This window comes from Trachurus trachurus (assembly GCF_905171665.1).
Source record: "Trachurus trachurus genome assembly, chromosome: 20".
Classification (NCBI taxonomy): Eukaryota; Metazoa; Chordata; class Actinopteri; order Carangiformes; family Carangidae; genus Trachurus; species Trachurus trachurus.
Genome location: NC_139911.1, coordinates 21579019 through 21602240, shown reverse-complemented (window position 1 = coordinate 21602240; position 23222 = coordinate 21579019). Strand labels below are relative to the sequence as shown.

Here is a 23222-nt window from a genome sequence, read left to right as displayed (position 1 = left end):
CAAACAATCATTGGCCTCGATGGTGACCAGCTACAACAGAAGCTCACCTTCCAGTTTAGTCTCCAAAATATTTCTATTGTATGTGGTTGTCATAGAGATGGTGACATTTTAGTGTTTGGTGTAACGCAGGTTAAGGCGCTGAAGGGAGGAACAGATAGAGAAAATGAACATCTTGTTGCACTAAAGAGCAGTAGTGTCATCAGTCAGGGCCTCAGATAGACAATAACGGTATAATAACCAGTTTCTGGGGGTCAGGAAGGGCTGGATGTTCTATTATAAGAGGCTTCAGCTAAATCTGCTGAGATAATCACAGCTAAACCGTCGAACCTGAACATATTCATGTGTGAAGCATTAGGCTGTGATAATAGGATCCAGCATGTATCCGCTCTCTGACACTATGAGCTGTAGGTTCAGCTCTGAGCCCTGTGAGACTTATATCTTATGTCAAAAACGCACACATTAACAAATAATAACAGAGCCATAAAGAACACAAACACTGTAAACCTCCTCTAAAAGATGCGTTGAACGAACTAATGAACCGTTTGCATCAACAGGTTTGTTTCCGCTGAGTCAGCATTTTTTTCCAAAATTATTTTTTCACAGAGATCTTCAGGTTGTGTAGCCTGTGGGAGAGCGAGGGCCGAAGGGAGATGATCTTGTCCAGGAGCTCTGCGGGGAAGCAGCCGACCACGATGGGCGCTTTGCTGGAGACGGTGGACATGGACTGAAGGAATCTGAGTTGTATAGCCACAGGGGACATTCCTGAAGCTGCCTCCCGTAAAGTAAGAGACGCCAACACCTCCCCCTCGGCTCTGATCATCTGCAACAGAGACCAGGACAGTTTGAAAAACTTAGACTGCAGGAGAATGAAAATGACATTTAGAAACAATCATGTAAATAAATAACCTAAAAAAAACCTTTTTGTTCGACCTTCAAGCTCTAGCAGTACATACATCTATATATAGTGTACAGGTGCATCTCAATAAATTAGAATATCATGGAAAAGACAAATACCCCCAACCAAGTATTGAGTGCATTTAGATGGACATACTGTCCATAAAAAAAATCCTTTTTTAATTGGTATTTTGTAATATTAAATTTTTTTAAGACACTGAATTGTAGGTCTTCATTAAAGGTAAGCCATAATTAATATAAAATAAATTAAATAAATAAAGACATGAAATGTTTTGTTCTGTGTGTAACATCATGTATTAGTTTCACTTTTTCAATTGAATTACTGACATCAATAAACTTTTCCATGATATTCTAATTTATTGAGATGCATCTGTGTATATACAGAGGTCTGCTCATAGTCTCAACATGATATATGTGATTTGTAAAGGATAATGTAGAGTGAGCAGGTTGTTATAAGAGAAAGGAAAAACCCAGACAGGATAGATACAGTATACTGTAACCCTGAGGTGAAGCTCATTTCACGGCTCACTAGTGAAAACATAATTTGAGATAAAATGTTGGTTAAAATGCGATCTTATTGATCTGTAAATGTATTAATCACTTTAAACTGGACGTTGCCATTGATAGTGAAAGGAGACGGGGGTGGGACTTCTTCAGTGTTGTTAAAATGAATGTCTGTGTTTTCCTGGTGCTGTGGGACGAAACTGAACAAAATGTTTATGATCAGAAGTGGTCGTAGTTATCATACTACCGCTAAGTAATAATAATAATAATTATTAATAATAATAATAATACCGCTTTACGAGAGCGATCTGCTACTGTTGCCTGAAAATCAAGGACAGGAAATTCTCTGGGGAATTTTCAACCATTAGTCATGAATGAAGGGTTTCAATCGCTCCTCTCTTTTTTTATTGTTCTGAAGCAGTAGCCCAATGGAAAGGAAAAAACTGTCAGTGCCAATCGGAGCGGCGCCCCCTAGCAAAGGTTGTTATATACAACAGACCTTAGAATGCAGTGATTGACCAATCACAGTAGAGCATCTGAACTGACAGTTCACTGTTGTGACAGTTCACGTAGAGAACATGGAAAACTCCTGAGCCTGCAGCCAGTGTGTTCCTGTCAGCCGTCCAGCTGCTGGACTCAAACCCTTCGCTGACGTCCACAGATCATATTATGTCTAATGTCTAAATGTCACTGGGGCATCCTGCTCTGATTAAATCAAACAGATGGCAGGAGCTCAGACACACTCCTGTGTTTTGTAACTCTTCTCTTCAAGTGAAACTGACAGGGAGCACCTTACGGGCAGATTGTGTGTGTCTGTGTGTGTGTGTACCTTAGCTTTGGCCTCCCTCGCAGCTTCAGCCTCTAAAGCCATGCAGCGCTGCAGGTTGACAGGCAGTGTTAGGTCCTTGAGCTCCACCCGCTCCACCTGAACACCCCATAGTCTGGATGTAGCACACAGCACCTCCTGCAGGACAAACACACATAGGACAAGGTCCACTTCTTAGATTCACTACTTACTGTATGTTTTGTCAATGAGACTTTAAAAAAAAAATCTCTTATGACAAAGAACATGTGTCATTTATGGTTAACAGCTTTTTTTCCGTTAAAGATGAAGTCTCATTTATTTGTTATTGTATTTCTTGTTAAAAAAAATTACTTGAATAAGTCATAAGTTGCATTTGTAAGGTATGTTTTAAGAAAGTGCACCCTGTAAAACTAATCTTTCTTGCCTCTTATGTTTATTAATCCACAACCTCGATAAAAATATTAAAACAGAAAAGAAATAAAAGCTGCACCTGGGAAACAGGCAAAAGAATGTATTCTTATTTTGTGCACTCGATGGACAGATATTGGTCCATATTAAACTTGTATTAGTGAAAATTTCACATTAAACAAAACTTTGAATATAAAGTCATGTTTAAAAAGAGCAAGTATTGATAATGAAGAGTTAAAAACGACTCTAAGTCTTGACCTTTTTGGTGTAGTGTCCATGATCATTTCACTCACTTCCATTCTCTCTGCGACGCTTCTCCTCTTTGTCAGGACGTCTTCCAGTGTGTGTGCTCCCAGCGCGCCCCTCAGTGTGGTCCGGGCCAGCGTGTGTGTGGCCTTGTGGCCGTGTTTAACACACAATACCCAGAGACACGGGTCCACCACCCGGTAGAACACCACAGCGTTCAACCTCAGCGGGACCGCGTCTGCAGTCAGGACCTGAGGAGAGCAGACAGAGGTGAGGTGAAACTGCTGCCTGGAATGTTCATTTTATTCATTATGAAACAAGTCGAAGAAAATGTGAATATAAATAATTGAAGTCCATAATGTCTGATCACAAGTAGGGATGTCACGATTACTTGTTTTCACAATTAATCGCGGTATTAAACGGCACAATTATTTAATCGTAAAGGTTCCTAAATACCGTCACTTTCCAAAAAAGATTATGTCGGAACCATGTCGGCAGATCAGCGCAACTCGCACAGAATGTAAACAAAGTTACGCAACATTATGAACCATATGAATCATCACCTGCAAGATAACCACCTTGCTTTCGGGCGCATGACGTCTGTCCGACTACCCATTTCTCCGACCATACATTTCTTTATTTTTGCGTCCATTAGTCCGACCTCCCACTTCTCCGACTTAAGTAGCCCTAACCCTTAACCTGACCCTAAACCTAACCTTAACACTGTAGAATGGGTAGTCGGAGAAATGAGCCGTCGGAGTTTTGGGCAGTCGGACTGACGTATGCTCCCCCTTGCTTTCTACCCCAGAGTAAAGGTAAATACACGGTAACTGGGTTAAATTATGTTAATGCAAATTTACCTAACTTAACACTGAACTGGTAGGAATTTAAATGTTAGTGCCTCATTTGTAATAAAAAAAAAAAGATGAAAAAATTGGTCCTATATTAATAGATACTTTAAATAATTTGTTTATATAATTGATAATGCAATTATATTTTGACTATTTGATTTTACACATTCATAGTGTTGTTAATCGAAATCATCGTGATAATTGTGATTATTTCTCTGACAATAATCATACCAAGAAAATCTGTAATCGTGACATCTCTAATCACAAGCATGTAAAAAAAAATGACATTCCAACAGAAATAAAAGTAACATAGATCATATCCATCTTAATATTAATGGCTAAAACATCCAGAGAATAAATTCAAAAAAGTAAATATCTTGGTACTGTATCCACATGAATTCACTAATTCTAAGTATCACATCGATGTAAAAATAAAATATAAATATACGGGTTTATTCTTCAAATTAAGACATTATCTTCCACTTTCTGCTCTCCTTACTCTATATAGATTGAACCACAAACCTACAGCTACTTTAATATAGTGTAACACTTTCCCAAGTCATCTCATCTAACTACACTGCAGTCTTTACAGCTTTATGCTTTTGAGCTCATCCCAATCTCCCACATGCAACACCAGAAAAAAAAAAAAATTTGGTGAAAAAGTGTAAATGTAACAGCCTGAGTGGTGTTTGCAAGGGTCTGCAGATTTGGAACGGGCTAGATGGGTTCATTGAATTCTCACTCCTTTTCTGCCTTCAAAAAAAAAAATGTTACGAATTACTCCCATGACACATTGACACCTCTTATGTGTAATTTAATCTCTGTCGGATTCTTGTAGTTCTGGCAAGTGATGCTGTCTGAGTATGTGTGTGTTGGCGTGCCTATGTGGGTGTATGTGTGTGTGTGAAATATGTAGAATATGGTGTGTGTGTGAGGATGTTTCCTGTTGCTTGGGTCCCCTATCTACAAGCATTTTCTTGGTTTTTGAGGTTAACTTGCATGCACATCTGCTTGTTAACTGTATTATTTAGTATGTGAATAAAATCTGAATCTGAACTAAAACTGTGGATTTAGTTCCTTTCCACCTGGTTACAGTCCTGTCGACTGATTCTTTGGTTGGGTATTACATTATACATTTGATGATATCAGAGTTTATTCTATTCAGGGAAAGATCTTCTCAGACAAATCCCACTACTTTTGAGATGTGGAGTGTTTTTGTTTTTTGTGAAAAAACAAAAATCAACATTTTCACACATTTCAAACACCTTACATTGGTGGATATAACTGAAGACATCACTGCTACTGTTATTGGTTTGAGTTCCCTGCTGTCGTGTTATCTAGAGTAGTGGTTCCCAAACTTTTTTATATCAAGGACCCCTAAATTGACACAAATCCAGACCTTCATTGGACACAATTTGGAAGCTTAAGACTTAAGATGAAGAACGTTACTTTTTTAGTCAATGTACGTTCAAATTAGGGCCAATGGCATGAATTTTTGGAAATATTGTAGAGAAAAAAGTAAAAAAGAAAAACTTTAAAAATTCTAGAAAAAAGTTTGGGACCCCCTTGAACCCTCTCAAGGGGTCCCCGGACCCCACTTTGAGAACCTCTGATCTAGAGCGTAATAGCAGCAGTGAAGGAAGGACGTCCTGCCATTTGATCATGACAAAACTAGTCAACAGTCTGATGCTAAGGTGGAAAACCAAATCATGTACATTCTCATATTTTTATATTCCATGTGTTGAGTGTTGCAGCTCATCTGCCTCCAGGCCCTGCTCACTGTATGTTCAGAGAGACAGATTCATTCATGACAGAGCTGCTGCTGACCTCTTGTGACTGGATGTTAAAGGACACAGTCCGCAGGTCCACTTTCCGAATGACGTCCAGCCAGGGGATGAACCAGAGGAGACCTGCAGAGACACAGTCAGGTGACAGGATCCCAGCCGTGGCACTGGTCATTTATTAATCAAACAAAGTGCATTTAATAGTTAATCACCACATGTATGCGCAACGTTTCAGTCATTACTGGTCATTTACTAAACACTGTGGCCCTCAGAGTGGGACACAGACTAGGAGAAAGAGAAGAACAGGCCCTGACAGTTCTGGTGATGTGGAATAAAAACCTAGAGGAAACACAGTTTACCTGGTCCTTTAGCTCGTCCTCCGATGACCCGGCCCAGTCTGAAGACCACAGCTCTCTCATACTCCTTCACAACCTGCAAGACAAACACCACAAACACAAAGAGCCACTATGGAGCCATCTTTACAAAAGGTGAAATACACATAGTCACTCACTCAGCACATTGCAACTTTTTTATTTCTTTTTCCATTTACACTCTGTATTTATTATAACACTGCAACGATAAAACCTATGGATAAAACACGTTTCACCGGTGTTTATTATCTCTCATTCATGTGTAATTGTGCATTATTGACCTGTTTTAAATCTAAATCAACTTGTTTACTTTTTGTTTTCTAGATTGAGGTAAAAAAAAAAAAAATACTGAAGTGTATCTGATTTTTTTCTCTCTTTGCATTACTTTTGAATACAGTGCTAAGACAAAAGTCACAAAGTTTATACACTCGTGGAGTAACGTTACATGCTCTTAGCTACTTTCTTCCACTGCTGCTCAGTGTGTGGTGTGTTTAAATGTCAGGTCACCTTGGCACAGATCCACACCGTGAGTGGGAAGGTGAAGAGGATGAAGGTGGCGGACAGCAGCGTCAGCACCGCCGCGATAACCTCCATCACACGGCCGCTGCTCGTCTCTCCGCCTGCCGCTAACAACAGCACCGAGGTGGAAGAAACAGTGAACCCTGAGCTGGTCGGAGGTCAGTGAGACGGGGGGAGGAGAGAGGTAAACGACACTAACCGACCTCCACTCACCTCTGTGTTTGTGTGAGACGTCCAGCTCGTCCCCGCACACGGGTCCGACCCTGTTGCTGCCGGGCATGGCCGCGCCCCCCGCCGCCGTGCGGCCTGACTCAGTCGGTGTGGGTGAGAGCATAGACATAGAGGGACGAGAGTAACGGCTGCGTGTTGTTTCCAAACAGTGAAAAAGTGTCGGTTTTTTGCCCGTTCATCCCGCCCTGTTACGTCACGTTGCCCCGCAACATGAACCACCCCGGTGAGCGGCCGTAGACCGGAAATACAAAACAAAACACAAAGACCAGACCGGACTAAATGAATATTTGACCGCAGACAGAAACTCACTCAGATTACATTAATTGTATGTCTTATTGTGATACTAAACGTCCAATGTTAACCCCACAGGCAGCAGCCAGGGGCGTTTCTAGACAACCTGGACGCCCCAGGCAGGGCCAGGCAAGACTCACCTTGGAGGTGGAAGAGGACCAGGGAGTCTAAACTAAACTAACGTTAACTAAACTAAACTGACATCATGACAAACTGATGTATGTTCTGACAAAAGTCACGCAAGTCTTGAAGATGTTCGTGTATTGCTGTACATTTAAACAACATTCGCAGTGTTTTAAAGTTTTTAAAATTTAATTTAAAAAAACAGTTATCATACTACCGCTAAGTAATAATAATAATAATTATTATTAATAATAATAATAATAATAATAATAATACCGCTTTACGAGAGCGATCTGCTACTGTTGCCTGAAAATCAAGGACAGGAAATTCTCTGGGGAATTTTCAACCATTAGTCATGAATGAAGGGTTTCAATCGCTCCTCTCTTTTTTTATTGTTCTGAAGCAGTAGCCCAATGGAAAGGAAAATACTGTCAGTGCCAATCGGAGCGGCGCCCCCTAGCAAAGGTCTGTTATACACAGCAAGTGATTGACCAATCACAGTAGAGCATCTGAACTGACAGTTCACTGTTGTGACAGTTCATGTAGAGAACATGGAAAACTCCTGAGCCTGCAGCCAGTGTGTTCCTGTCAGCCGTCCAGCTGCTGGACTCAAACCCTTCGCTGACGTCCACAGATCATATTATGTCTAATGTCTAAATGTCACTGGGGCATCCTGCTCTGATTAAATCAAACAGATGGCAGGAGCTCAGACACACTCCTGTGTTTTGTAACTCTTCTCTTCAAGTGAAACTGACAGGGAGCACCTTACGGGCAGATTGTGTGTGTCTGTGTGTGTGTGTGTACCTTAGCTTTGGCCTCCCTCGCAGCTTCAGCCTCTAAAGCCATGCAGCGCTGCAGGTTGACAGGCAGTGTTAGGTCCTTGAGCTCCACCCGCTCCACCTGAACACCCCATAGTCTGGATGTAGCACACAGCACCTCCTGCAGGACACACACACGTAGGACAAGGTCCACTTCTTAGTTTAGTCACTACTTATGTTTTGTCAATAAGACTTTTTTTTTTTATCTCTTATGACAAAGAACATGTGTCATTTATGGTTAACGGCTTTTTTTCAGTTAAAGATTAAGTCTCATTTATTTGGTATTGTATTGTACAAAACACAAAGACCAGACCGGACTAAATGAATATTTGACCGCAGACAGAAACTCACTCAGATTACATTAATTGTATGTCTTATTGTGATACCAAACGTCCAATGTTAACCCCACAGGCAGCAGCCAGGGGCGTTTCTAGACAACCTGGACGCCCCAGGCAGGGCCAGGCAAGACTCACCTTGGAGGTGGAAGAGGACCAGGGAGTCTAAACTAAACTAACGTTAACTAAACTAAACTGACATCATGACAAACTGATGTATGTTCTGACAAAAGTCACGCAAGTCTTGAAGATGTTCGTGTATTGCTGTACATTTAAACAACATTCGCAGTGTTTTAAAGTTTTTAAAATAGATTTTTTAAATCAAATACAGTATGTCCTCTTTTACAGTCATGGAATAAGAGCTGGTTGGAGCCTACTTTTATTTGGCAAGGTGAAGAGGGCCCGGGCAGGGATTGAACCCACACCTCCTGGGCAAGAGTCATGCACGCTTGCCAGTCACCCAAAGGGACATCCTATTGGCCAAGTAGCCAGGGCACATCATCAACTGGAGGCATAGTAGTCCAGTCATTTTATGAGAAAAGGTTAAACAAATTGCAACAGAAGCAAACTCAACTGATTTTGTATCCTCAGCATGTCCTGAGTGAGAGAAAAAAAGCCCCGAAGAATCCCATTAGGGGAAAGTTTCGAAAAACACCCAAACATATCCCATTTATACGCATATAAAACATTTTTTTCACATGAATAGGGTAAAAATTTTTAACCTTTAGATATCTCCATGAAAATTACTGAGTTGATTACTTACATTAAGACAAACAAAAAATGTATTACAAGTTTTTTGAAATTCTTTGTTAACATGAGCAAATGTGCATAAATTTGCATAAATCTGCATAAATTGCACCGTTTTGATGGCACATGTATATATGAAGTTCCTGCGGTGGTACCGGCATGGAAATTGGAATGAGTTGACTCCATCGGTCAACCGACAAGTTGACCACTTTAAATTTCAAGATGACTGTAAAATCCCCTGATCGCACAAACTGAAATACGCTGCTATGGCCGGGTTTTGGTTGATTTTTCAAGACAGCCACATCCTTAGAGCAGGTATGACATGAGCCAACAGTGCATAATCCAATTACGTATGGCTAATTTGCATACATACATACAGCACTTGATCTAAACATTGGGTAGAGCAGGTGAAAATGTCTTGTTCAATCTTGTTAACATATTACAGTTAAAAAACTTAAGGAATGGAACCAATTTAGGCCCATGAGCATTAATAGAGACGGAGCATGTCATACCTGCTCTACTAAGGATGTGGCTGTCTTGAAAAATTGCAGTCATCTTGAAATTTAAAGTGGTCAACTTGTCGGTTGACCGATGGAGTCAACTCATTCCAATTTTCATGTTGGTACCACCACAGCAACTTCATACATGTGCCGTCAAAACGGTGCATTTTATGCAAATTTATGCAGGTTTATGCAAATTTGCTCATGTTAACAAAGAATTTCAAAAAACTTGTAATACATTTTTTGTTTGTCTTAATGTAAGTAATCAACTCAGTAATTTTCATGGAGATATCTAAAGGTTAAAAATTTTTACCCTATTCATGTGAAAAAAATGTTTTATATGCGTATAAATGGGATATGTTTGGGTGTTTTTCGAAACTTTCCCCTAATGGGATTCTTCGGGGCTTTTTGAGTCCCTCCTGGGCAAGAGTCATGCACGCTTGCCAGTCACCCAAAGGGACATCCTATTGGCCAAGTAGCCAGGGCACATCATCAACTGGAGGCATAGTAGTCCAGTCATTTTATGAGAAAAGGTTAAACAAATTGCAACAGAAGCAAACTCAACTGATTTTGTATCCTCAGCATGTCCTGAGTGAGAGAAAAAAAGCCCCGAAGAATCCCATTAGGGGAAAGTTTCGAAAAACACCCAAACATATCCCATTTATACGCATATAAAACATTTTTTTCACATGAATAGGGTAAAAATTTTTAACCTTTAGATATCTCCATGAAAATTACTGAGTTGATTACTTACATTAAGACAAACAAAAAATGTATTACAAGTTTTTTGAAATTCTTTGTTAACATGAGCAAATGTGCATAAATTTGCATAAATCTGCATAAATTGCACCGTTTTGATGGCACATGTATATATGAAGTTCCTGCGGTGGTACCGGCATGGAAATTGGAATGAGTTGACTCCATCGGTCAACCGACAAGTTGACCACTTTAAATTTCAAGATGACTGTAAAATCCCCTGATCGCACAAACTGAAATACGCTGCTATGGCCGGGTTTTGGTTGATTTTTCAAGACAGCCACATCCTTAGAGCAGGTATGACATGAGCCAACAGTGCATAATCCAATTACGTATGGCTAATTTGCATACATACATACAGCACTTGATCTAAACATTGGGTAGAGCAGGTGAAAATGTCTTGTTCAATCTTGTTAACATATTACAGTTAAAAAACTTAAGGAATGGAACCAATTTAGGCCCATGAGCATTAATAGAGACGGAGCATGTCATACCTGCTCTACTAAGGATGTGGCTGTCTTGAAAAATTGCAGTCATCTTGAAATTTAAAGTGGTCAACTTGTCGGTTGACCGATGGAGTCAACTCATTCCAATTTTCATGTTGGTACCACCACAGCAACTTCATACATGTGCCGTCAAAACGGTGCATTTTATGCAAATTTATGCAGGTTTATGCAAATTTGCTCATGTTAACAAAGAATTTCAAAAAACTTGTAATACATTTTTTGTTTGTCTTAATGTAAGTAATCAACTCAGTAATTTTCATGGAGATATCCAAAGGTTAAAAATTTTACCCTATTCATGTGAAAATAATTTTTTATATGCGTATAAATGGGATATGTTTGGGTGTTTTTCAAAACTTTCCCCTAATGGGATTCTTCGGGGCTTTTTTTCCCTCACTCAGGACATGTTGAGGATACAAAATCAGTTGAGTTTGCTTCTGTTGCAATTTGTTTAACGTTGACCCCTTTTTTGGCCTAAAATTACTGGACTATAGTGACAGGACCACCACTGTCACATTTACATTATTTTAAAAACTGTATGCTGAACCTCTTTGTAATGTCTTTGCTGGTTATGCTCTGAAAGCTTATTGTTTACGACGGCTTTGTGTGAGTGGGGTTCAATTCATGAACTTCTGCATTAGGGTTTTGACAAAAAAAAAGGTTTAAAAATAGTGTTTATTTCAAAATTAGATGTTAACCAAAGACTTCAGATGTTAACGCTGTGTCTATTTGAGTGCCTTTGTGGATTTTTGTCTTTTTTAAGTAGGCTATGACTCTGAGGCCTGGGAAGTGTGCAATGACTTGGTGTTCTGTTTGTTTTCCTTTTTTAAATCTTCTATTGGATGTTGAAGAAAAGCGAATCTCCCTGCACAGACACAGTTCCTCAGGTGCAGGTGGGTAGCAGGAGTGCGTAAATTCAATAGAAAAAGACGACGACCGCACACTAATAAGACTGCTGATATACTTTTATTATGAACAACGCGTTTCGCTTTCAGTGTAAGCAAAACACGTTGTTCATAATAAAAGTATATCAACAGAGTCTTATCAGTGTTGTGGTCTTCTTCTATTGGATGTGTCATGAGTGTATTTGTGCATGCATGTTGGCTACTTCTCTAGCTGTCATATGTATTTTATGTAGGCTATAGGCTATTTGTTGTCTGCAAGGCAGCTACGACCATGCACTTGAGTCCATGACAAATTTCCCTAGGGGACTGTACAGGGACAATACAGTTTATTCTATTCTATTCTATTCTATTCTATTCTATTCTATTCTATTCTATTCTATTCTATTCTCTCTGTCCTGCAGTGAAGAGAGAGGAGCCGTCCTGGTCCATGAAGTGGATAGATAGATAGATAGATAGATAGATAGATAGATAGATAGATAGATAGATAGATAGATAGATAGATAGATAGATAGATAGATAGATAGATAGATAGATAGATAGATAGATAGATAGATAGATAGATAGATAGATAGATAGATAGATAGATAGATAGATAGATAGATAGATAGGCAAGGCAAGGCATCTTTATTTATATAGCGCATTTCATACCAAGGCAACTCAATGTGCTTTACATAAAGACAAAACATTAAAAAAAGAAGCATAAAACAGAATACAAACAAACAAAACACTAAAAACAGAGTTAAAAGCAAGAGCAAATAAAAGTTAAGTTCTCAGCTATAAGCACGTGAAAAGAGAAATGTTTTTAACCTGGAATTAAAAGTGCTTACAGTTGGGGCTGATCTCAGTTCTGCTGGTATTTTGTTCCACTTGTGTGTAGCATAACAGCTAAATGCTGCTTCACCAGGTCTGGTCTGAACTCTGAGCTCCACTATCTGACCTGAGTCAGTAGATCTCAGAGCTCTGCTGGGTTTATACTCTACTAACATGTCATTCATGTATTCTGGACCTAAACCATTCAGTGATTTGTAAACCAGTAGCAGAACTTTAAAATCTATTCTGTAGCTGACTGGGAGCCAGTGTAAGGTCTTAAGAACTGCGGTGATGTGATCTGATCTCTTTGTTCTGGTTAAAACTCGAGCTGCAGCGTTCTGAATGAGCTGCAGCTGTTTGATACTTTTTTGGGAGAGTCCAGTCAGAAGACCGTTACAGTAGTCTAGTCTACTGGAGATAAAAGCATGAATCAGCTTCTCCTGATCAGTTTGGGACAAAAAACCCTTAATTCTGGATATGTTCTTCAGTTGATAAAAGGCTGATTTGGTGACTGATTTGATATGGCTGTTAAAGGTCAGATCTGAGTCTTTCAGCACACCAAGGTTTCGGACTTGGTCTTTAGTTTCTAAAGACAGTGACTCAAGGTGTTTACTGACAGCAACCCTCTTCTCTTTGTTTCCAAAAACAATGACCTCAGTTTTTTCTTGATTTAACTGAAGGAAATTTTGGCTCATCCAATTTTTGACTTGCTCTAAACAGTGACATAATGACTCTATTGGACTGCAGTCATCTGGAGACAGTGCAAGATATATCTGTGTGTCATCTGCATAACTATGATAGTTGACATTAGAGTTCTGTAGAATTTGACCCAAAGGCAGCATATACAGGTTAAACAGAAGGGGTCCAAGGACTGACCCCTGAGGAACTCCACATGTCATAGCCACTCGATCGGATTGATGGTCACAAAATAACTCTGTTCCTCTAAGTAGGACCTGAACCATTTTAGGACTGTCCCACTGAGTCCTGCCCAGGTTTCCAACCTGTCCAGCAGTATGATGTGATCCACAGTGTCAAACGCAGCACTGAGATCCAACAGGACCAGAACTGACACCTTGCCTGAGTCAGTGTTCAACCTTATGTCATTTAACACTCTAATAAGAGTCCACTGGAGTTCAAGAAGTTGCTGAGTTGATTAAAAACCACTTTCTCAACGATCTGGGCTATAAAAGGAAGATTTGAGATGGGTCTGTAATTGGTTAAAATGGTAGTATCCAATGTTCTCTTTTTTAAGAGTGGCTTGATGGCAGCTACTTTTAGGGGTTTAGGAAACGTGCCTGATTGAAGTGAGCAATTTATTATTTGCTGCAGATCTGTTTGGACAGAGCTTACAATAGTTTTAAAAAAGTCAGATGGTATTGTGTCAAGACAACATGTCGATGGTTTAAGATGCTGAACTGTTTCTTCTAAGGTTTTTTGGTCAACTGTATTAAACTCTGACATTACAGTTGATTTATTCCTAGGTGATTTTAGGGATTGCATCATTGTATTATTTTGCTGATATGTGTTGATATTTAGCCTTATAGATTTGATTTTTTCATTGAAGAAGTAAGCAAATTCATTGCATTTTTCTGTGGAAAAGAGTTCTGAAGTTATCTCTTTTGGGGGGGTTGTAAGCTTATCAACCATAGCAAACAGAGCACGAGTGTTGTTGATGTTCTTATTACAGTTTTTCTCATGAATGAAAGTTCTCATAACTATTAGTTCAACCTCCACAACATGTAGTCATTTGTCCACATCATAGTAGCAGTTTCTCCTTCCTCTGAACAAATTGCAAATGCTTTTGGACATGTATCACTGTAAGATATTATTACTATATTATAGAGGGGATATATTATATTACTGTAAGATACAGTGGGACAAGAACTTTTTTACATTTTACATTTAGACTCACCGCTTTACAGTACAGATGTATTGTATTGTAGTGTGTTACAGCAACCTACTCACAGTAAAGATCTGCCATATTTACAGTATTGTACACTACAGTAATATGGGTTGATGCAGTATATGTACTGTACATTACTGTAATTTTACTCTGCACCACATAGGATTACAACACAACCTCACAGAGGTGGAAGAGGGCCCCTTTTTACTTTGCAACAAGAAAAAGCCATTTGTGCAATGGTGATTGCAAACAATGACATGAGGTTGAGAGACAAAGCAACGATGACAATACCTTTAGGAATATTTTTCTTTTGCACAACAAAAAAAACAACTGTGAACAAAATAGAATTACAGGAAATATGCAGTAAAATGTGAAACATACAATATGTAGTCAGTATCAGTTACTCCACTAAATACAGTAATGTGTAACTTTACTGTAGTTTTCACATGGCTGTACAAGTATTGTATAGTGCTGTCTTGAGCATTTTCAGGTAGTATCATCACTTTTTGCATTGGAAAACACTTAGAGAATAAAGTGTCCTAATGAAAACATGACAAAGCCATTTGACCATCTTGTTCATAAACGATGGTGTCAGGACTTCTCATGTTGACGACACTGACAGTTTCATTGACATGAGTACTTGCTTTTGAGGGATGGACAATCCATTTTGAGCAAGTGACGCGCTTTTGCAGGTCATCCACTAGGTTTGTAAGTTTGTAATAATTGTTTTCAGAAATGCACTAACTGTTGTGCAAATGTTAATATTGATGTGAGAAAAGCACCAAAGCGATTGAGAAAAACTGTAATCATTTCAGTAAAGTGTTGCTGTCTAGCCTTGAATAATCCATTGTTAAAATTACAAAGACTTTGTTTGTAGAGGTCATGGTGGATTTGAAGTTTAGTTTTTCTCCATTTACGCTCAGCTTTCCTGCATTCTGTTTTCAGAGCCTTTACCATCAAAGTGTTCCTCCATGGTGTTCTCTGTCTGGTCAAGGTCATCTTAGTTTTATAGATGGATGGATGGATGGATGGATGGATGGATGGATGGATGGATGGATGGATGGATGGATGGATGGATGGATGGATGGATGGATGGATGGATGGATGGATGGATGGATGGATGGATGGATGGATAGATAGATAGATAGATAGATAGATAGATAGATAGATAGATAGATAGATAGATAGATAGATAGATAGATAGATAGATAGATAGATAGATAGATAGATAGATAGATAGATAGATAGATAGATAGATAGATAGATAGATAGATTTCTTCTTTGGTCTTTGATGTATTAAGCAACAAGTTGTTCTTGTTGCACCAGTCTGGATGATGTGAGTTGTTCAGAACAGCCTCCTCCTGATATTTCCCATGATGCCTAGCAGCAGAAAGGACCTACAGTACATCTCCACTTCAAGCCTTTATATTATCTTTGCACCAGCAGCAGCACAGCAACCATGAAATCACCTCTTCATCTCAGCTGGAACAGGGCGGCGTCCTCCAGACCTGCTTCGTTTTCAATGAAAGAAGCTCCTCTCCTGAACAAACTCTTCTCCACGCAAGACGTATCCACCAGTAGTTGACAATAGAGCTACCAGACTTTCGTGCTACCAGTTGAAGTGCATGTTTAATCACGTGTAGCCCAATCATAAATCATGTTTCATCATGTTGTATGTAGCCTACTATTATGCTTCAATACTATACCAGCACCATGAGAGATCAGCTCCAAGTCTAGAGAAAGAGCTATTCCTGGATAAATGATAATGTGACATAGTGGAGATGGAAGAAATCTGCTCTCTGAGGAGATGAGGGAGTTATTATAAAAAATATACATATGTGTATATATTTATATGGCCAAAAAACATATTTTTATGAATAAACACAAACCAATATTTTAATCCAGACTGGATTTGCAAATCAATCCAATCATCCATTAGCTACACACGGTCACAGCCAGTGTCAGCTGACAGGACAGACATAAAGAGAGAAACAACTTGACACCTCTGAGCTTTTGAGCCACAGAACCTTTTTACTGTGTGGTGACGGTGTGAACCATGTAAAAAAAAAAAGTTTATTCAAGAACGTAACGTGTACAAGGTGAATTTCCTCCCCTGAGGGAATATTTAAATGATATTGTTGTATTATTGTTAGTTCCTCTCTCTATTAATAGTGTTGTGATGCTCAGACATATTTTCCGCTTACTTCTTGTTTCTTTTGACACATTTGACACAGATCTACACATAAACACTTCCTGTGGAGCTTCAGTGGTTTTCTTCTCCCTCTGTGCTCTCCAGCAGTCATTCTTCCGTGCACCTCTGTGTGTTCACAGCTGACCTGTCTGTGCTTTGCCTCTTCAGTTCCACGCTCTCTGCTGCAGCCACACCAGACCTTGGAGGACAAAATAATCAACACTTAGCTGCTCATCTGGCCAGACTGGATTTCCTTGGCGCCTGTATCAAATCACAGGGGAATACAGAGTTTTTTTGTTTTGTTTTTTCTTCAGAAATGAACCTGTCCTGAGAAAAGCAGAAGCAGGAGGTCGTTGCAGTGGATGTGTTGCAGCCATGGCAGCATCTCTGCCCCTGTGCTACCACGGTGCACTCAGCAGGACAGAGTGTGAGGAGCTGCTGGGAAAGAAGAACAAAGACGGAGCTTACCTGATCCGAGACAGTGAGACCATTCAGGGAGCCATGTGTCTGTGTGTCTAGTGAGTACTCTGCACTCTGTTGGCCAGGGTCATTTCCTCTTTACATATAGATATACAGTATATATGTATCTATATACTTTTTTTTTGTATTTTTTCAGCTGTCCATATACCTAATGATTTATAATTTTCTTAAACCATATTAGATCTGTCATTTATTTATTAGTTTTTGTGTTGATTGTCATTTTTAGCTTCATGCTGCTGTCATTTTGGAGCAGCTATTTCAACAAACATATTGCAGCCATAATGGACATATAAATAATTGATTTCATTCAGTCAGAGCTGGTTCAAAGAATAATGAAATATAGTGAATGCTAAATAGATTTGCATATAGTACTTTTCTTGTACTTAACATTTACATGCATTCCTTCTACATTTTGTGCATTTCCAGTGTACACAATAAAACACAAAACACAGAAAAACACAGACATGTATTCATGTCTTATTACTGTGTTTATAAAAGGTTCACATATGCAAATCGTAAATTGTTATCATGCTGTGATATTCCATTGTTGTGGGCTGCTGCCACGTCTTTGCAATTTTTCCGTCACGCTCTTGTGCATCACAAAGGTCTCTTCTCAGGGTGACTGTGCATGACAGGGTCATGGAACAGGTTCCTGTTTGTGCTGCTGCCTGTCACTCATCAGCTTCATGTTTAATGGTTGAATTTCAAAGACATGTGTCCAAAATGTCTATCTTGTTTATCTTTGCAGTAAAAAGAAGACTGTGTATACGTACAGACTGCTTCAGTCACACACTGGACAGTACACTCTCCTGGTAAACACACACACACACACACACACACACACACACACACACACACACACACACACGCACACACGCACACACGCACACACACACACACACAATTGCATTTCAAAGTGCTTTATGTCTGACAAGCTAATAATAAGATGCAAAAAAACGAAACTACAGTTGCTGATGCCAGTAACAAATATAATGGATGAATGGCCACAATGAGTTTTTAAAATTTGACGGCCGGGCTGGGCCAGTATCAGATGAATAGAGAGTGTTTGTGTAAACTAATATAAGTGACATGTAGAGGCCATTAGCTTCAAATTCCATTCAGCCTCAGTAGGATCAATGTTGCTGGTGTTGCCAGGGCATCAAAATCTCTGCTGGAATTTGGACAATTTTGTACCAATATTCGACGGGTCGGATTGAAAAGCCCAACAGGCTGCATATGGCCCACGGGCCTTAGTTTGCCCATGTCTGCTCGAAACAAAAGTCAGACTAGAAATACAGCTTTCAAGTCTATATCTAATATTTATTTAAAGATTTAAAGATGCAGCACTTGAGTGTTGGATCTTACCACTCAAATTTGCGGGGTTCTCAGATAGTCAGAAAACTATTCCAAAGCTTTTTTTATTCCATAGAGAAAGGACCGGTAGGACCATAGTGATTCAAATGTTAAAATGATGTCCGACAATCAGTCGGACATAATTGGTCCGGCAGCACAGTTCTGATTCAATTACAACTGACTTGTAACTTTTTGGTTTTGCCCAGGTATGTGAGCAGTTTGGTCCAATTTGTGAGACAGTGAGACATCACCCCCAATGATGGAAAACCATAATTAAAATGTCATTACATTCATTCATTACTTGTCATCTGGATAGAGAGGGAGCATTTAAAAGTCAAAAACATTCACACTGTGAAGTATCTGGTCTCTAGACTTTTAAATCAGATAATAGTTGAAGAACATTTGAAATCCCACACTTGTAAATGTTGAAGTGATCATTTGTGTTTGGTTTTTGCATTGATTTTGCACTTATTGAGTTGAGCTTTGTGTTACTTTAGTGAATCCCATTTGAACAGTTTTTCCTTTCAGTGTCCTTCATAGAGATCTGATATTTGGATACTGTAGGTGCATCTTTACTGCATAGAGTACTGTCAGTCAGAAAACCCAAGGGGCAAATTCTTTACGCAGATTTGTAATTAATATTTTACATTGTAAAATACCCTTAATACCCTTTGCTGTCTTAAGGGTCAGCATACAGCACTAACAACCTTAATCAGTACTGTGTGTCACCTGAGAGGCAACACAGCTCAGCATTGCTCTGCATTGTTCTATTGAGCGTTGAGTCCGTGGTAATAACTGGAGACAAGACCAATGAGTCTTTATTAGGCGGCTGTAAGAACGTTCAGAGTTTTAGATATTCAACCTAAATTAAACCTAAATAAAAAAAAGCATTTAGAGTAGTGTTGGTAATGTGAACATCACCAAAAAGTCACTTCACTCTAAAGCATTCATTATTTAAAAAAAAAAATCCATGAGCCAAAACAGAGTCATCACTCACCCTGTCATTTCTGCTGCTTTTAATCAACATTTCAGCCTCCAGAATAGGAACATGGTATTTATCAGTTCACCCCCAGACCACAGGAAACTTCTCTGACGTTAATTAGGGCACAGACACACACCACACAATACCCTGTATCGCTCAGGGTGTGCTTAACAGCTTTTGAGGGCCAGTTACTTCCACCACACTTGAGACATGAAGTCACCACCCATGTGTATGAATACTGACAACAAACAGCAGAAGTTAACGCTCCACATTTCTGAACTGCTTCATCATTGGTCTATTGTCCATATTGCTCAGAGAAATGGAGCGTTGTCCACCTGTATGTCACAGCTACGCACTGACAACGTATGAACAATGCTAATGTGATAAATTAGAACAAGATATCAAATAGGCACAAGGTCGAACATAGAGAGGAGCTCTGTAGAATATACTAACTGAATAGACAAAGTGTTGTATGTGTGTATATGCATATACACAAACAAGGAGTCAAACAAGTATGTGCAATAATAATGTAGAACACAAGTTACAGTAAAAAGATTCAGCAGTGGTAGTAACAGAGATGAAGGTAGAACAAAGCACTATACAGGCACATCTCAATAAATTAGAATATCATGGAAAAGTTCAGTAGTTCAATTCAAATAGTGAAACTCATATATTATACAGATTCATTACACACAGACTGAATTTATTTTAATTGTAATGATTATGGCTTACATTTAATGAAAAACCCAAATTTAGTAAATCAAAAAATTATAATATTGTGAAAAGTTCACTTTTCACTCTAATCAGTTAATGAACTCATAACACCTAAAGGTTTCCTGAGGCTTCAAACCAGAGTCAAACTCATTTTAGTTAAGGGGCCACACACTGTAGGCTACTGTGCTGTAGGCTACTGTGCAATTTGAACTGAAGTGGGCCGGACCAGTAAAATAATAAATAAATAATAATAAACTATGACTAACAAGAAGTCTAAATTGTTCCCTTTGTTTTAGCGCAAAGAAGTACAAGTTTATGTTTATGTTTACGAGACATAAGACTCTTTATTGATCCCACATGTGGAAAATTCTCTTGTAACAGTAGCAAAGAATACAGGATGCATAAAGAAATATGGAATAAAATATAAAGGATTTACTATGTACAAGAATATAAATATATACTGGTATATTAAAAAAAACAAAGATATGTTCTGTTAAGTACACAAAATAGCTGTATATGTTGTTTAATCAAAATATAGTTGATGAACTGTCCTTTTACAGAACATTAGGAACAACCTGAAACATTTAAACAATATTATGCCTCTTCTGTTGTCTGTGTAATTTTCACATTTGGCAAATTCATCCCGCAGGCTGATTGGACCTGGTTTTGGCCCATGGGCTGCATGTCTGACAGCCCTGCTTTAGTCTGGTTCAGTAGCTACACTATCATGGGAAAAAACACTGACCTCCATCATATTCTACTTTACTGAGATGCACCTGTATTTAGCTGAATGCAAATGTCACATAACAATATAAATAGCACTGTATGCAATCAAGCATTCAAAGCATGTAGTTCTGATATCAATAAAGCTGGTAACAGATAACACAGCTGCAGTGCAGTCATGCTCTGTGCCCTCTCCTCCTTGATGTTCTTCTTCCCACTGACTGTTCTTCACCGTTCACTCTGCTGTTCCCTCAGGCGTCAGGAGGCGTGGAGGAGACATTTTTTAAAAATTTGGACGATCTGATTCGTCACTATAAGAGAAAGAACCAGGGCCTGGCCATGCACCTGCGCCACTCCGTCAAAAGGAAGACAGCCTTGTTGATTAAACACCAGAGGCCGTCTTTAAGCCTGTCTGAACCGGCGAGTCCGAGTCCTGAGCCGCCGAGTCCGAGTCCCAGAGAGCCAGAGATGAGGGCGGAGTCTCCATTTGAAGACCACGATTATGAAAGTATGTTTTTTTCAGTTGTTTTTTTTAAACTGATCTTTCTGTCTTAATCTCACAGTGACTCATGTGACTCATGGTGTATTTGACCTTCTGCTCCTCCTCTACTAGATGCTCCTTCCTCCGAGTACGTTGAAGTCCTACCTGATGGAGACATACAGGACGTATCAAATAGATGAAGAAAGCGTCAGAGATGGTTTGGGGGAAAAAGTCTGAACAGTGGGCACACAAAGAACCACAGACTGGACCCAATTCAGAATAATGAATAAGGAACTTGGACAATGGACTTGTGCTTAGGAACAGGGATCTTCATCTTTTCGGGACTTGTTACGGACTCATGTTGATAATAACTTGTATATATGACAAATGTTAAATTATGAACTTGTGGAAAGTTTTGAGCCGTTTTGAGCCATTTGAAGGATTCAAAATTTACTCATTGCGCAATCCAGGCATCCTGCTTGAGAACAGTTTCAGTTTGTGGCTCAGTTGTTGAACCGCGAGAGAAAACAATTTTAACCACTCACGGCAGTTTCTGGACTGTGTAATTGATGCAGAAACAGGAAACTCACAGAATGGTTACATTGGTGTAAATGTTCCATCTGTCAAAAGTTCTCAAATCTAACTACAGTGTTGCCCATAAAGTTGGAATAATTTTGTTTTCAGACATATTCCTCTTTTTATTCCTCTTTATACACATCAGTAATCACCTTTGACCAAGTGCAATGATTACCGTACATAAACCAATACTTAACAACTGTTGGTGCTATACAACGTAGGATGTTTGATATGCTGTCCTTTTCCTGCTGTAAGTCTGTATGCAGTAAGTCCACATTTTCAGAATTGGCTGTATAAAGTTTAACCAAATACCAAAGCTGACAAATTGAAACAAAGCCCCCTTCCTATTGTTCAATAACCCCAATTTTGTTTAAGCCTGAATACACAGTTTGCAAAGGTAAATGTGGTTTAATCTTTGCAGTGGTGTGTTTGGAAGAGATTTATCAATAAAGTTTTGAGAAGATTTACACTTTATTTATCAAGAATAAATAGCACTGTCACAATCATTTCATGAGAAGAAGAACTGAATGGACAGTGATATCACTTGCCAGTAACTCCTCTACTCTGGCTCTTTGATTTTTTTTTTACAGACTAACTGATTTCCTCAAATCACTGGACACTGTTTACCACAGACACAGGGGAATTCGTTGGGGACTATTTTCTGCGGTGCTTTGATCCACATACTGTATGGTGCAGTAGTGAGTATTTGGCACAGCAGATGTGTGCGTGGGATGGTGTCAAAATAAACTACAGGTTGTGGGTTAATGGTGATGAATATGAGCAGGTCATTGAGTGTAACAGTAAGGTTCACAGTCATTTTGTGAACATATAAACTCATTGGCCCAGAGGAATAACATCAGACTTATACTTAAAGCAGAAGTAAGCGGAATGTTTGTGTTAATATAAGTCTTAAATAGTTATACAGTATCTTCCAACAATCACTTATATAGAGTGTTTGGTCTGAAACACGGGTCTGTCAGTCACTCTGCTCTGCTGTAAGCCGAGGAGAAAACTTTCCTTGTATCCTACAACCTTTATCCAATGAGGAGAGAGAACGGCATAAAGGGGGGGTCCTCTCTGTACGTGCAGCCAAGAGATGGGCGTGAATGTGGTGACATAGGGACGAGGACCAATAGATCCATGACGAGGGCGGGGACTGCTAACTCCATCGGCTGACAGAAAGTTAGCCAAAACGACCGGATCGCTTACTTCTGCTTTAACTGAGTTGACCCATAGACTGTAAAAAGAATGGACGTAGCGTCCGTGACGTCACCCATTGGTTTTGCGGAGTCGTTTTTGTGACTCAAATATGGCGGCCTGAACAGCGCCATGTTGGATTGGCCGGCCGAGAACCCGCCCACTGGCCTCGAAGCAGCTGTCCACGGAGCTGCTCGGAC

General features: G+C 39.4%; 2 protein-coding genes across 2 annotated transcripts; one reads left to right on the top strand and one right to left on the bottom strand.

Annotated features, from left to right (window-relative positions):
- Window positions 1-494: 494 nt before the first annotated feature.
- On the bottom strand, window positions 495-8644 carry LOC311003542 (stomatin; the record flags this gene model as incomplete). The annotated part of the gene is made up of 9 exons (XM_083995309.1): window positions 495-820; window positions 2249-2383; window positions 2926-3129; window positions 5557-5639; window positions 5873-5945; window positions 6392-6510; window positions 6617-6713; window positions 7853-7987; window positions 8627-8644. 9 exons carry the CDS (start codon window positions 8642-8644, stop codon window positions 590-592), a joined length of 1095 nt encoding a protein of 364 aa, XP_083851435.1. The 3' UTR covers window positions 495-589.
- An 8247-nt stretch (window positions 8645-16891) lies between these two features.
- On the top strand, window positions 16892-21449 carry LOC311003541 (SH2 domain-containing protein 1B2; the record flags this gene model as incomplete). The annotated part of the gene is made up of 4 exons (XM_083995308.1): window positions 16892-17034; window positions 17745-17808; window positions 21024-21276; window positions 21382-21449. The coding sequence occupies 4 exons, from the start codon at window positions 16892-16894 to the stop codon at window positions 21447-21449; spliced, it is 528 nt and encodes a 175-aa protein (XP_083851434.1).
- Between the last annotated feature and the right edge of the window lie 1773 nt (window positions 21450-23222).